Source organism: Octodon degus, unplaced genomic scaffold (genome assembly GCF_000260255.1).
Source record: "Octodon degus isolate 3935 unplaced genomic scaffold, OctDeg1.0 scaffold00163, whole genome shotgun sequence".
Taxonomy (NCBI): Eukaryota; Metazoa; Chordata; class Mammalia; order Rodentia; family Octodontidae; genus Octodon; species Octodon degus.
In genome coordinates, this window is record NW_004524739.1 from 2,810,371 (window position 1) to 2,823,835 (window position 13,465).

Genomic DNA, 13,465 nt, shown 5'->3' on the forward strand with positions numbered 1-13,465 from the left:
TATGTGTGTATAGCGTCTCATTATGCAGCTTAGACTCATAGTGATCCTCCTGTTTTCTGCCTCCCTAGTGCTGGGATTACAGGTGTGTGCCACCACACCTGGACTCCATCACTGGCTCAGCACACCCAGGGGCAGGGCCAGTGTGGCATGCTGTGTCAGGGATCAAACCCTGGCCCCTGCACTTGCGTAAGCAAACACTTAGTCCACTTAGCTATCTTGCTGGTCCTTTGAATTCACTATGTAGCCCAAGCTGCCCTCAAACTTTCAGCAACCCTCCTGCCTCAGCCTCCCCAGTGCTGGGATTACAGGCACCATCATGCCCAGTATTTTCACTCATTTTTTATTGAGTTGTTTGTATCTTATTACTGGATAGGTAGTTCTTATTGATCCTGGCAGAATAGTAATAATGGGCAGATCTAGCCTGAGTCACTTTGTGACTTAACAAGATCCTGTCACAAAACAAAACAAAATAGGGCTGGGGAGATAGCTTGGTGGTCTAAGCCCCTGCCTGGCAAGCACAAGGACTCAGGTTCAATCCCTAGTACTACATGCCAGGGCTGGGGAGATGGCTCAGGGGCTGAGGAGATGGCTCAGTGGAATAAGCGCTTCTCTGGCAAGCGCAAGGGCCTGAGTTCAATACCCGGTCTGCAAAAAAAAAAAAAAAAGCAGATGGCCTAGTACTACATGCCATGCCAGCCCCACACTGTGCCAGCCATCAAAACTGGGCATGATGGTACATGCCTGTAATCCCAGGGCTGGGGAGGCTGAGATAAGAGGATCACTATGAGTCCAAGCTGCACAGCGAGACCCTATACCAAATAAATAAATAATAAAAACAAAATGCTGGACCTGAAGGTACAGGCTTGTAATTCCAACCGGAAGATCATGAGTTTGAGCCCAACATAGACAATTTATTGACTTAGTCAGACCCTGTCTCAAAATAAAAAGTAAAAAGGGTTGGGGCTATACACAGCTCCGTGGGAATCCCCAGTACCACGAAAACAGAAAATCATGGGCAACTGGATATGAATTCATGCAGCAGTTTAGTTAACATCCGCCTTCCTCCCCAACCATAAATCCTAAGCGATCAGACTGTCACCATCACTCTTCGATCCCTTTCTCAGTGCCCGACACATATCAGGTGCTCAGTAAAAGCCTATTGATGAGCGGGGAAGATAGCTCAGTGGCATAAGTGCCTGCCTCGCAAGTACAAGGTCCTGAGTTCAATTCCTGGTACCAGAAAAAACAAAACCAAACCTGTTGAATAAGTGGACAGAGTTCAGTTTACAACGAGGCCATGCTTTCACTATGGAGGTGGGAGAAGGAGGGAAACCAGTCCCGGTGTCAGCATGGCAAAGTGGCCATCAGGTGTGGGTACCAGTCTGAGTTAAAAACCAGCTCTGCTTCTTCCTAGTCATCTAGTCTTGGAAATTCTCTTCCTCAGTTTACATTTTCCAAAAGAGATTAACACATATCTTAGAAGAAGAAAAGCGATTGGCAGAGGAGTAGCAAGCTGAGCAGGGGCGAAGTGTGGAGCTGAAAATAGGGGCAGCAGACCGATTGTCAATAGAGCGGGGTGACCCTGTACCCTGTCCCAGCCCCTGCCCCTACATAGCTGAGTGATTGATCACTGTCTGCTGCAAGACAGCACTCTCTTCTGCCCAGTGAAGTGAGCCTAGAGGACCTCTGGACTCAGGGCTGGCAGACACAGAAAGGGTCAGAGCGAAATATCAAATACAAAATGAGGGGACACCAGGACCCTTCTCCAACTCTGTTACAGGAATCCTGGTGCCAAGACTGTGCAGCCCAGTGGGGAGAGGAGAAGCCCCAGAACTGATACTTATGTGACCTCGGGGTTGAAGCTAGATCATCGCTCAGCCCTTTATGCTGAGGGCCACCAGCTAGGGCAGGGCCCGCACTCACATGCTTGTGGCTGCCAGTTAGATGTTTAGAATTTCATGCCTCTGCTGTCCTCTCACCATGTACTCGAATGGAGTCTCCAGGATAAAGGAAGCAGCCTGAAGCAGACAGATAAACAAGCCAAGATGTTTGAAGCAAGTAGACAATGCAGGGAGCAGAAGGAAATATGGAATGAAAATGATTAGTGTCCTCAGAGAATTAAAAGATACTGTGTCCCTGAAATAAGATCTATATAAAAACCAATAAATGGGAGAAGAAGAACGTGCAGTGGGAAAATAAAACACAAGAGTCAAAATAATTTTTAAAAAATCAATAGAAGAGATGAAAGATAATGAAAAGGAAATTTCCCAGAGGCTATAACAGAAAGACAATATAAGAAAATTAAAGGCTCAATCCTGGAGGCCTAATATCTCACCAGTGTTTGCCAGGAATCCCAGGAAATGCCAAAGGAAAGAAATTATTAGAGGAAGGATGTGAAGCCTGATGTGGTGACACATGCCTGTAACCTCAGCATTTGGGAGGCCAAGGCAAGAGAGTTGCTGTGAGTTCAAGGCCATCCTGTGCTACACAGTGAGAAGACAAAATTACATACAAATTGTCAGGACTTAAAATGATTTCAGATACTGCGGTACCAACAGTGGAATTAAAAAAAAAAAAAACCTTCAAATTCTGATGGATATGCAGCCAAATAAATTGGAAGTGAAGATAGAATAAAGATATTCTCAGACAAGAAAGTGAACAAAACTAGCTTCCTATGTGCCCATTCTCAGAAAGTGACCAGAGAACGCACCGCCAAAATGAGGGCATAAACCAAGATAGAGGGAGACTTTGGAGGCAAGAACCAGGTGCTCTAACAGAGATAAAGCACTGAGTTGGGTCTAAATAGCAATCAGTCTCAGGTGAAAGGAGGAGGATGAAGGGCCCAGGAGGTATATAACTACGAAAGCAAAAGGGCTGGTGAGATAGCTCAGCCCACTAAGTGCTTACTTAGGCAGGTGCAAAGACTGGGGTTCGATTCCTGGCACCCCAGGCTGTGCTGGCCCCATCACCAGGTGCACTAAACAGGCCACCAAGACTGAGTGTGGTGGTGCATGCCTGTAATCTCAGTGCTGGGGAGGCTGGAGACAGGAGGATCACTACAAGTCTGAGCTGCATAGTGAGACTCTTAACAAATAAATGAAAAGGAAAAAAAAGGATGGATAGGTGGTGTGACGGCATGGAAAAGGCATTTTATGGGTCTATTGGTGTGTGTAAGGAGATTCAGCCAGATGAACACAGACCTAAGCCAGTGAAAAAAAGGAGACAAATAAAAATGTAACTGTATGCTTTGACTCAGGTGGAGAAATAGCTACAAAGCCAAAAGAATGTAAACCCAGAAAAGGGAGAGGGAGAAGCAAAGCGAGCTGGGCATGGTGGTGCCTTTGATGCCTGGGGGCTGAGAGGGGAGGATTGCTTGAAGCCATGAGTTCAGGATGAAACTGGAGCCACATAGTAAGACTTAGTTATTAAAGAGAGAGGAGGGCAAATGTAAATTCTGATTTTTTTTCTTTAAGATGGAGGCCAGGGCAGGGGAGATAGCTCAGTGGAATAAGTGCTTCCCTGGCAAGTGCAAGGGCCTGAGTTTAATCCCTGGTTCCACCAAAAAGAAAAAAAAGAAGATGGAGGCCAGCTGCTGGGCCCAAGTAATCCAGTCTCCTAGGTAGCTGGGACCACAGCTACAAATCACAATGCCTGGCTCACCCTAAATCACAATTTATAGTTTTTCCATGATTTAAACTTTAAAAAATGTGAAAAAAAATCTCTGTAGGGAGGATAGAAAGAACAGAATGATGGGAAAGAGTTAGTCTTCACCTACCATACCAGAGGACCGACATTCCCAGTGTTCAAGAATATCTGGTTTTCCCTGCTTCTGGGCACATAGAGAGCTGTGTTTGTAAACCTGTGCAGGTAGGTGGGGCCTGATTGTATCAGGCCATTATGCTTCAAAGGAGGTAATGGATTGCTGCTGGGTGTGTGCTTAGACGATCCTCCCTCCATGGTGATCTGGGAGGCCTTGGATTAGGATGACAGAGCCTTACGAGTGTAGCAGCCTGAGATGTGAAACCCTGACAGTGTTGAACAGATTCTGCAGGATTGGGAAATACAGTGGACCCTCAAGTAACAACCGGCTCCGTGTTTGAACGACTTGGGATAGGGCCAGGATTTTAGCTTTGACTTACGACCAAAGTCTTGAGTGATAGCTCTGATGCTGGCTGCTTGTGAGGTTGTAAACAAAGACTCCTGATGCCGGAAAAGCATACATGTGCATAAGCATCAGTCTGAACACAGATGCGCGTGTTTGTGGATGCAATCTAGGTCAGTGCCATATGTAATTGCTACGATCGCTGCTGTCCAAACGGCTCCCCAAATGCTAGTAAAGAAGCTAAGAAAGGAAGGGAAGGGAAAGAAAGCAATCACAGTTGAAAAGAACAGTGTTAAAGAAAAGACACAAGGGCTGGCCAAATAGCTCAGCAAATTAAAGCCCCTCCAAGCAGGTGCAGGGGCCAGGGGTTCAATCCCTGGGCCTACTGTGCCAGCCCTGACCCCAGGTCATGCTGAGGCAGCAATTGAGACTGGGTGTGGTGGTGTGCATTTGTAATCCCAGCTCTTAGGAGGCTGTAAACAGGCGTATCACTATGAGTCCAATCTAGTAGTGAGACCCTGAATACCCTGTAGACTCTTCCCTAAAAAATACAAAAAACAAAAACAAACAAACAAAAAAAGAAAAGACACAAACAGGAACCTTAGACCAGTGTTCAGTTTGGAAAAGGTTGAGACCTAGTGACCCAGAAGCAGGTCCTAGTGGGCTACAGACTCCCTAGGAGAGGAAAGGACACCAGAGAGCCAGATTCCTGATGTCCTATGCAAGGGGACTCTCCTTCCAGCAGTATCCACCTTGCATTTCATCCTGCCTTCCTGCAGGCCAAAGATGTCAACTTGGATGGTGACATGTCAACTTAGACAATTTCAGTATGAAATTATTGTTTCTGGTAAACTAGGAACATTTTATAACTCTTTGGTGAATACACTAGGTACATTATTGGTGTTTGTGGTGAATTACATACATTATACTACCCTTTTTTATTATGAAAATGTTGGTCAAGGGGTGCTTTGGGAGATTCAGAATGTATTATGGGAATTTCCATGATTTCTTATAGGAAAAATAGTCTTGACTTACAATGAACTTGAGTTACAACCCATCCTCTTAAACAAATTGAATTTGTAAGTCTATGGTCCACTGTAAATCTTTAATGTGTACAGTCCCTGAGACTTTGGAATTATTTGCCTCTGCTGCTGCATACCCTTGGCAAACCATATACAAACTTCCACAAATACTACCTGAAATTAGAAGTCTACCTGAAATTACCTAAATAAAAAAAAAAAGCCATTTGGGTTGGGGAAGGTAGCTCGTCAGTCTAAGTGCCTGCCTGGCAAGTACAAGGGCCTGGGTTCAATCCCTGGTACTGTATGCTGTGCCAGCCCCGTGCTGAGTCAGCCACTGAAACTGGGTGTGGTGGCGCACACCTGTAATCCCAGTGCTGGGGAGGCTGAAAACAAGAGGATCACTATGAGTCCAAGCTGCATAGTGAGACCCTATACCAAATACATAAATTTTTAAAAAATTAAAAAAAGAAATAGCCATTTAAACATATTCTTTAGAATTATGAAGGTAATCACCCCAGATGAAAAACATTAACCATGGTTGTCCTTTGGAGCTAAGCAGAGGAGAGAGGAAAGCTGGGCAGAAGGGCGACATTTTGTTAGTACTTGATGACTTTTTTTTTTTTAATTTTTATTTATTTTTATTTGTGTGTGTGTGTGTGTGTGTGGCCAGCTCAGCCCACCAGGGGGCAGGTCTGGCTGGCATGTGGTGCTGGGGGATTGAACCACAGTCCCTGTGCTTTGCTAAGCTTGTTCTAAGTAGGTGCTTTAGACCACTGAGCCATCTCACCAGCCCCTTGATGACTTTTTAAGTTCTGTATTACACTGGCAGAAAAGAGATTTTCTAAAGATCTGCCTTTATAGGGCTAGCCAAATAGCTCAGTGGATTCTGGTATTAGCTCACCTGGAATCAGGACCCTGAGCTCAGGCCTTTGAGAACCGGAACCACACCATGTCAGTGACATTTGAGATTACGAATCTGGATATGAAGGTGGGGCAGACCCTGAAGCTCAAAGGCAAGATGGAAGAGGACATTGATAACTTTGCGATTAACCTGGGCCAGCGAGCGGATGACCTGAGCCTGCACTTCAACCCACGGTTCAAGGAATCTGTCATTGTCTGCAACTCAAAGGTCGGTGGCAGCTGGGGACAAGAGCAGTGAGATGATCACATGTCCTTCAGCAAGAGATCAGAGGTCAAACTCACTGTGGCCTTTCAGAGCAATGAATTCAAGGTGACACTGCCAGATGGACTCCAGCTGACCTTTCCCAACAGGCCAGGCCACTCCCACCTGAGCTACTTGAATGTGGGAGACATCTGCATCTCCTTCTTCAAGTTGGATTGAGCTGCTGGGACCTCCTTGAGTACAAGTCCCCAGGCTAGACTCCCTGTCCTGGGCATCCCAGGATCTGCTCCCTGCTCTTTACCCATATTTCCTGCCCCTTTGGCCCCATTTCCCTTCCCAAAGTGAACAAAAACAAAAACTCTTCTCTTGTGAAAACAAAACCAAAACCAGGGCTGGCGAGATGGCTCAGTGGTCTGAAGCACCTACTTGGAACAAGCTTGGCAAAGCACAGGGACTGCAGTTCGATCCCCCAGCACCACATGCCAGCCAGCCCTGACCCCTGGTGGGCTGAGCTGGCCACACACACACACAATAAATAAATATTAAAAAAAAAAAAAACAAAACAAAACCAAAACCAAAAACACCCCAAATAGCTCAGCGGATTAAAGTGCCTACAAGCAGGCACGGGGCCAGGGGTTCAATCCCTGGGTCTGCTGTGCCAGCCCCGCCCCCTGGGGCTTGCTAAAACAGTGATTGAGACTGGGCCTGACTGTGGTGGTATATGCCTATAATCCCAGCTCTTGGGAGGCTGTAAACAGATGGATCACTACAAGTACAATCTAGTAGTGAGACCCTGACTGAACACCCTGTAGACCCTTCTGCCTTTATACATGTAGTTTGGAAGGTTCTCCCCCAGGCAATCACAGTGGCTGTCTCTTAGGAGGGAGGACATGCTGGATGGGATGTCAGAGAAACCACAGATGGGGATGTTGGAGGGAAGCAAGTGACCCAAAGGTGTGCGGATCTGATGGCAGTGGGGAGCCACGGAAGATTGCAAACACAGCCCTGAGCAGCTCTGCCTTTCAGAGTGAGCTCCCAAGTCCCACAGCTAGTGGACCTGGGGGAGAGGCTGCGGCTCTGGTCTTAGTGAGAGCTGAAAGCCATCTGTCATAGGGGAAGATATCCCTATAACATGGCCACAGAAGCCTGTGATTTGCACTAAAAGTGGCTGGGAATAAAATGGACCAATTCAGCTAACTTCGGAGAGCTTCTTTGAGTGACAGAGCTCCACAGACAGAAAAGAAGATGGCTATTTCAGAGATAGCATGCAGGGGTACTTCATGCTATAAGAAGTCAAGCAGCCAGGTATGTTAGCACAGGCCTGTAATCCCAGCTGCTTGAGAGGCTGAGGCAGGAGGATCTTAAATTCAAGGCCAGCCTAGATAACTTAGCAAGGCTCTGTCTTAAAATGTAAGAATAGGAGGATATAGCTGAGTGGTAGAAGGGGCCAGGGAGATAGCTCAGTAGAATAAGTGCCTGCCTGGCAAGTGCAAGGTCCTGAGTTCAATCCCTGGTACCAAAAAAAAAGAGTGGTAGGGTGTTTGCCTACCATGTGTGCATGTGTGAGGCTTTGGGTTCCATCCCACCACCCCCACAAACAAGTGAGGCAGCTGAAGGAGCCACAGGGCCCTGGCCGGGAGAGGTGCACTGTGGCTAGGGTGGTATGGGAGGGGACATTTTAAGAGTCCCGATGGATGACAGTGCCAGGTAGAGGGAGCAGTAAGTATAAAAGGCCTGAGCTGGGGTGGGCTGGACATGACTTCAGAGAAGGATCAGATGGGGGTGGGGGGGCTTTAGCTGAGGGGCAGATGTGGAAGAGTTAGGGACCTAGAGGTGGCTGGGGCCGGCTTGTAGGAGCAGAGGGAGTGCAGGAGGAATTGCAGCATGATCATCTTGGGGCTGGAAAAGAGGTCGAAGGTGCCATTTGCACAGGATGTGGTGGGGCATCTAGAGAGGGAACCGGAGAGTGGGAGGGGGTCAGGGCGTTGCCTGGCGGAGCCCGTGCTAAGCCGCTCAGCCCCACTGGGCTCAGCCTCATAGCCTCAGAAGCTTCAGCTCCCGCCTCACCCCCACCCCTCCGCAGCCCCCTCTGGGGATGAAGGATCGTTCACAAATCAAAATAGCATGCAGAGAACAACCTCGAATTGTTCTGCGTAAGAGCAGAGAAATTAGACAGTCAGCTGTGGGCTAGAGACGCCTCCCACACAGCTGGGATCTGCTCACTTGCGCAAGACAGACTTCCCGAGGCCTGCGATTCTGCTGTCTCCCAGCAAAACTTTTTTGCTTCCTGAGCCCCAAAGCAAATAGCAGCTATTTTGAGAGGGAGTGGGACAGATGCTGGCCATGGAGGACAATGAGCGAGTTCATTTGTTTTAAGCCAAAAAAAGCTCTGTGACTTCTTGAAGAAACAGCTTTAGCAGATGTGAGATTGTTCAGCAGTCATTCAAAAATATTTTTTTTTAATATTTATTTATTTATTTATTGTGTGTGTGTGGCCAGCTCAGCCCACCAGGGGGCGGGGCTGGCTGGCATGTGGTGCTGGGGGATTGAACCGCGGTCCCTGTGCTTTGCTAAGCTTGTTCTAAGTAGGTGCTTTAGACCACTGAGCCATCTCTCCAGCCCCAAAAATATTAAGTACTGTACTATACCCTCTTCCTAGGTGGCATCAGGGGACTCTAAGGAAGTAGGGGGAAGCATGCAGTGTGACACTGCCCTTGGGCTAGAGAAAGAATACAGGGGGAGTCAGGAGGTCCCAGTTCTTGCCTTGGTTGGTCACCTGTGCTGTGTGACCTTGGGTGGGTTGTGCTGCCTTTCTGGGCTGCAGTTTTCCAGTCTCTCCCAGTATGGGATTCAGTCTGCGCAGTGATTCTCCAGCTTCTAGAGTTTGTAAGACTCGCTTGCTAAAGATGGAGATTCCTGGGCCAGTTCTAGAGATTTATAATCTATAGTTTAGCAGATCTGATGCTCCAGGAGTCTGCGTTTCTTGCAGGCTCTGCTGGTAATTGTAAAGGGAGCCCTCAGACCCCACCTCAATAAATTGCTTCCCCTGTCTTCCAAGGTTCTTCGTGTTCTGGAATGGGAGGAATTGTTCAGGTGGCGAAGCCACCCCTGAGTTTCTCAGATCAGTCTAGGGCAGGAGAATGTCCTTAGCTCAGCCCCAGTGGATCTGAGTTTCAGTGGAGTCAACCAGGCAAGGTAGCCTCCCCAGCTCCCCAGGGCCTGGCCCAGACCCTGCTGCAAAAGGGGACCATAACTGTAAATACTGTAAATGCCAGCCAAACAAGGCCTCCCTGTGGTGGAGACAGCCATGCCAGCATGGAGCCTGGGGGCTGCCAGGAGGGTGGGCTGTAGAATTTGGTCTTACACCTGGGGATTGATACCTGGCCCCTGCCCCGGGGTTCTGTGTGACACACCTTTCCCACACCTCTGGGGGTAGGAAGAGGCAAGAGTTGAGGCTTCTGAGGGTGGTGTTCAGTTTTGTGGGGATGGGGAGGTCTGGATGGGCCAAGGACCAGGAGCCCTGGCCTGTTGCAGAGGACACCCCGGGGGTCTTTGGCTGTCCGCAGAGCCCTTTTTTCAGATGTGGCCAGTAGTCCTATTTCCAAAAGGCCAGCCAGTGGTAGAAGTTGGAAAATCTGGCCACTCTGGCCTAGCCCCCAGCTTCATTCTCCACAGATGGGGAAAAACAGTTATAATGGCCTGCATGGTTTATTTTTTTCTTTTGCAGTGCTGGGATCAAACCCAGCATAGCACCCCTGCTAGGCAAGTGCTCTCCCACTGAGCTATACCCCTTGTTCTACACATTTACCAACCACTGGGATCAGGGCTAAGTTCTGTATTATCTCATTAAATTTTCACAACCATCCCAAGAGGCTGGTACAAGTATTAGCCCTCTTTCTTTCTTCCCTTCCCCTCCCCCTTCCCCCTTCCTCCTTTCCCCTCCCCCTTCTCCCTCCCCCTTCCCCCTTCCCTGTTCCCCCTTCTCCATTCCCCCTTCCCCATTCCCTCTTCCTCTCCCTTCCCTCGCAGAGATTGAACTCAGGACTTTGCACTTGCCAGACATGCCTTTTTGACACTGAGATAACTCCCTGGCCTCTTAGCCCTCTTTTGAGAGTTAAAGTTGCTGAGTCTCAGAGACCTCAAGCTACTAGCCCAGAGTCACTCAGCCAATATATAGTAGAGGCAGGATTAGAACCCCAACTTGTTTTCCTCTAGGGTCAGTTCTTTCTCAAACTAAATTGCTTAGTACCTCTCAGAAGATATGGTTTTTCCTAAAATACTTTCTGCCAAAGTTACCTACAACCAGAGAAATCCTTCTGCATCTGTTGTAGTAGACAGGAGTGATGTTGAATCAGATGGTCCCTTGACCTTCGTTGGTGAGTCACTGCACCCCCTGTGTTCAGTGGAAACTGAAATCTGAGAAATAATTACCCATGCACTTCCTTCTAAGGTACACTAAGTTGAAGACAGCAACCAACATCTACATCTTCAACCTGGCCTTGGCCGATGCGCTGGCCACCAGCACGCTGCCCTTCCAGAGTGCCAAGTACCTGATGGAGACGTGGCCCTTCGGGGAGCTGCTCTGCAAAGCTGTGCTCTCCATCGACTACTACAACATGTTCACCAGCATCTTCACACTCACCATGATGAGTGTCGACCGCTACATTGCCGTCTGCCATCCTGTCAAGGCCCTGGACTTCCGCACACCTGCCAAGGCCAGGCTGATCAACATTTGCATCTGGGTCCTGGCCTCGGGTATTGGTGTCCCCATCATGGTCATGGCTGTGACCAGCCCCCGGGGTGAGTGGGTGAGAGGGTGGTGGCCTGGGTCTCAGGGCACAAGGGGCAGCACATGGGCCTCTCTGGGTTTATACTTCCCAGGGTAAGTAGAGGTAGGCACTCACAGAGCCCCTGGGAGTGTGCAGGGTCAGCTAGAAGGATGGGAATGGTTGGTGGTGGGGGATGTGGGTGGGAGACTGCGTGAAGATGAGTATGTAAGTGGTCAGTGGACTATGAGTGGCTGGCCTGAGTGCCCATATGTGGCTGGCCAGGGCCATGCATTGACTGACCTATAGGCAGCTCAACAGAGGGGCAGCAGGGTAAAAGTGTCACTGACCAATGATGGCTAGTCTCACCTCAAGCTTCCTTTTACCTGGCTTTGAAAACCACAGATGGGATGATGAAAACGAAGCCTAGCGAACGAAAGCTGCATTTCCTTGGAATAAGGCTGTAATCATTTTCAGATACTGCTTGTATCTGTTATTCTAGCAGCTGTAACAATCTTCAAAGCTCAGGAGCTTCACATGGTGGAGGTTGATTTCTCATGCCTGTCGCAAGCCACTGTGAAAGCAGTGTGGTCATTTAGGGACCCGGGCTCCGACTGACGGTTCCTGAACCTTCCACTGCTGGCATCCAGCTGCATGAACATGGAGAGGGAGTGGGAGGATGCACAACTACTGCTGATTTTTTTCTTTACTTTTATTTTTTTCAGTGCTGGGGATCAAACCTAGGGCCTTGCTCATGCTAGGCAAAAAGATTCACCACTGAGCTAAAGCACCAGTCCCCTCATGACCACTTTTAAATATCATAGACCACCTCTTCCTAGTGATAATTGGTCCCATGGTCCCGCCTTGATGTGAGGAAGTGGGAGAGGTAGTCTAGAGCACCAAGCACATGAGGAGCCAGTGACCTTCTTGGAGCCACACTAGAGAAGGTTAAATAAGATATGTGTAAAACACTTAGGAAAAGGCCTAGCTCATTGCCAGGGCCCAGTAGATGCAGCTGCTAAATGATTAAGCCTGTGAGGTAGACAAAGGCAAGGACCTCTACTTTGACTGTGAGAAGACAGAATCAGAGAGGCCATGTGGTTCACCAGTGTCACAGAGCATGGCATTGGGTGGAGCCTGGCTTACAAGCTGAGGTCCTGCCCTCAGATCTGTCGTTCCTATTGGTCCTTTCAGGGGAGGTTTGCAGAGGCTTGATGGTGTGGGTGGGAGAGGGGAATAGGCCTGATGGGAGGCTTCGTAGTCACCTCTGAGCCTCACAAGGGCAGTGTTTCTGTGCCCTTATATAGCCTCTGAACAGTTGGTCTTGACTCAGCAGCAGGGCCTGGTTCCTTGCTGTCAGCCTTTGGTTTCCACATCATTGACTGCAGCCCTGCTGGGGCTGAACCTGCTGGGGCTGAACCAGATGGGTCTCGGTCTCTCTCACACTCTCTCCCATTTGCTCTCTCTCTTTCACACACACACACACACACACACACACACACACACACGCACACTGTGCTATCAGCACAGATTGGTTGTTCTGTATGCATTTTCCTGTGTGACCTTAAGCAAGTGCTATTCTTCTCTGGGCCTGGTTCTGCCATCCGTAGGACAAAGGTCTCCAACTCAGCCTCATGTCCTGGAACCCACCTTGTCAGTGGGTTCCCAGCTGCTTCTCACAATGCTAGGCTCTAAGCCCACTGTATGACTCCAGATCTTGGGAGTCCCCTCGGCCCGCCTCAGTCTTGCAGGAGAAGCCTACAACATCCCCCAAAGTGCTGGTCCAGCCCAAGCTTTCATTCTAGAAATGGGGACCTCATTCCCTCCTGGGTGCCCTCCTAGTCTATCAGAAAGGTCTTTGTTTTTTCCCCCAGTTCTGGGGTTCCAACCCTGAGGTGCTCTACCACTGAGCTACATCCCCCTCCTTTTTTATTTTTTCCTTTGAGACAGAGTCTTGCTAAACTGCCTAGACTGGACTTGAACTTGGATTTTCCCTCATCAGCTTCCGAATTAGCTGGGATTACAGCATGCATCACCTCCTCTAGCTAAAAAGTCCTTGATTTGGGCTGATATCTGTCACTCTCCAGGGAGGCTGGCTTAACCTTGGCCCCTGAGTTCCCCTACATCTCTGCTCCTCTTCCTGTGTGTGCACCAAGCCCTTGAGCCTTGCTGTGCTAAATGCCTTACTGCCCCCAGGCCAGTCCTCACAGCAATCCTAGGGGTGTATTATTAGTCCCACCACTTTAAAGCTTGAATTCAAGAAGGGGTGCTTTGACCAGCGTACACAGTAGTCAGGGGCTGAGTCTGCTGATGAATCATGTCTGTTCGTTTCTCCTTCTCGGTGCTGGGGGTTGAATCCAAGCCCTAGTGCATACCTAGCCCATTTGAAGGTAGGTTCTTGCTAAGTCACTAAGTTACCAGGCTGGGCTCAAATTTCTTTTCTTTTTTTTTT

General features: G+C 48.7%; 1 protein-coding gene and 1 pseudogene across 1 annotated transcript in view; both read left to right on the top strand.

The window, feature by feature from the left end:
* Nucleotides 1-13,465, top strand: part of Oprd1 (opioid receptor delta 1) — a 39,818-nt gene that overhangs the window by 24,842 nt on the left and 1,511 nt on the right. The window contains exon 2 of the mRNA XM_004642896.1: nucleotides 10,698-11,047. Within this exon, the coding sequence (XP_004642953.1) occupies nucleotides 10,698-11,047 (350 nt within the window). The remainder of the gene's footprint in view (nucleotides 1-10,697; nucleotides 11,048-13,465) is intronic.
* LOC101574199 lies at nucleotides 6,067-6,466 on the top strand (annotated as a pseudogene).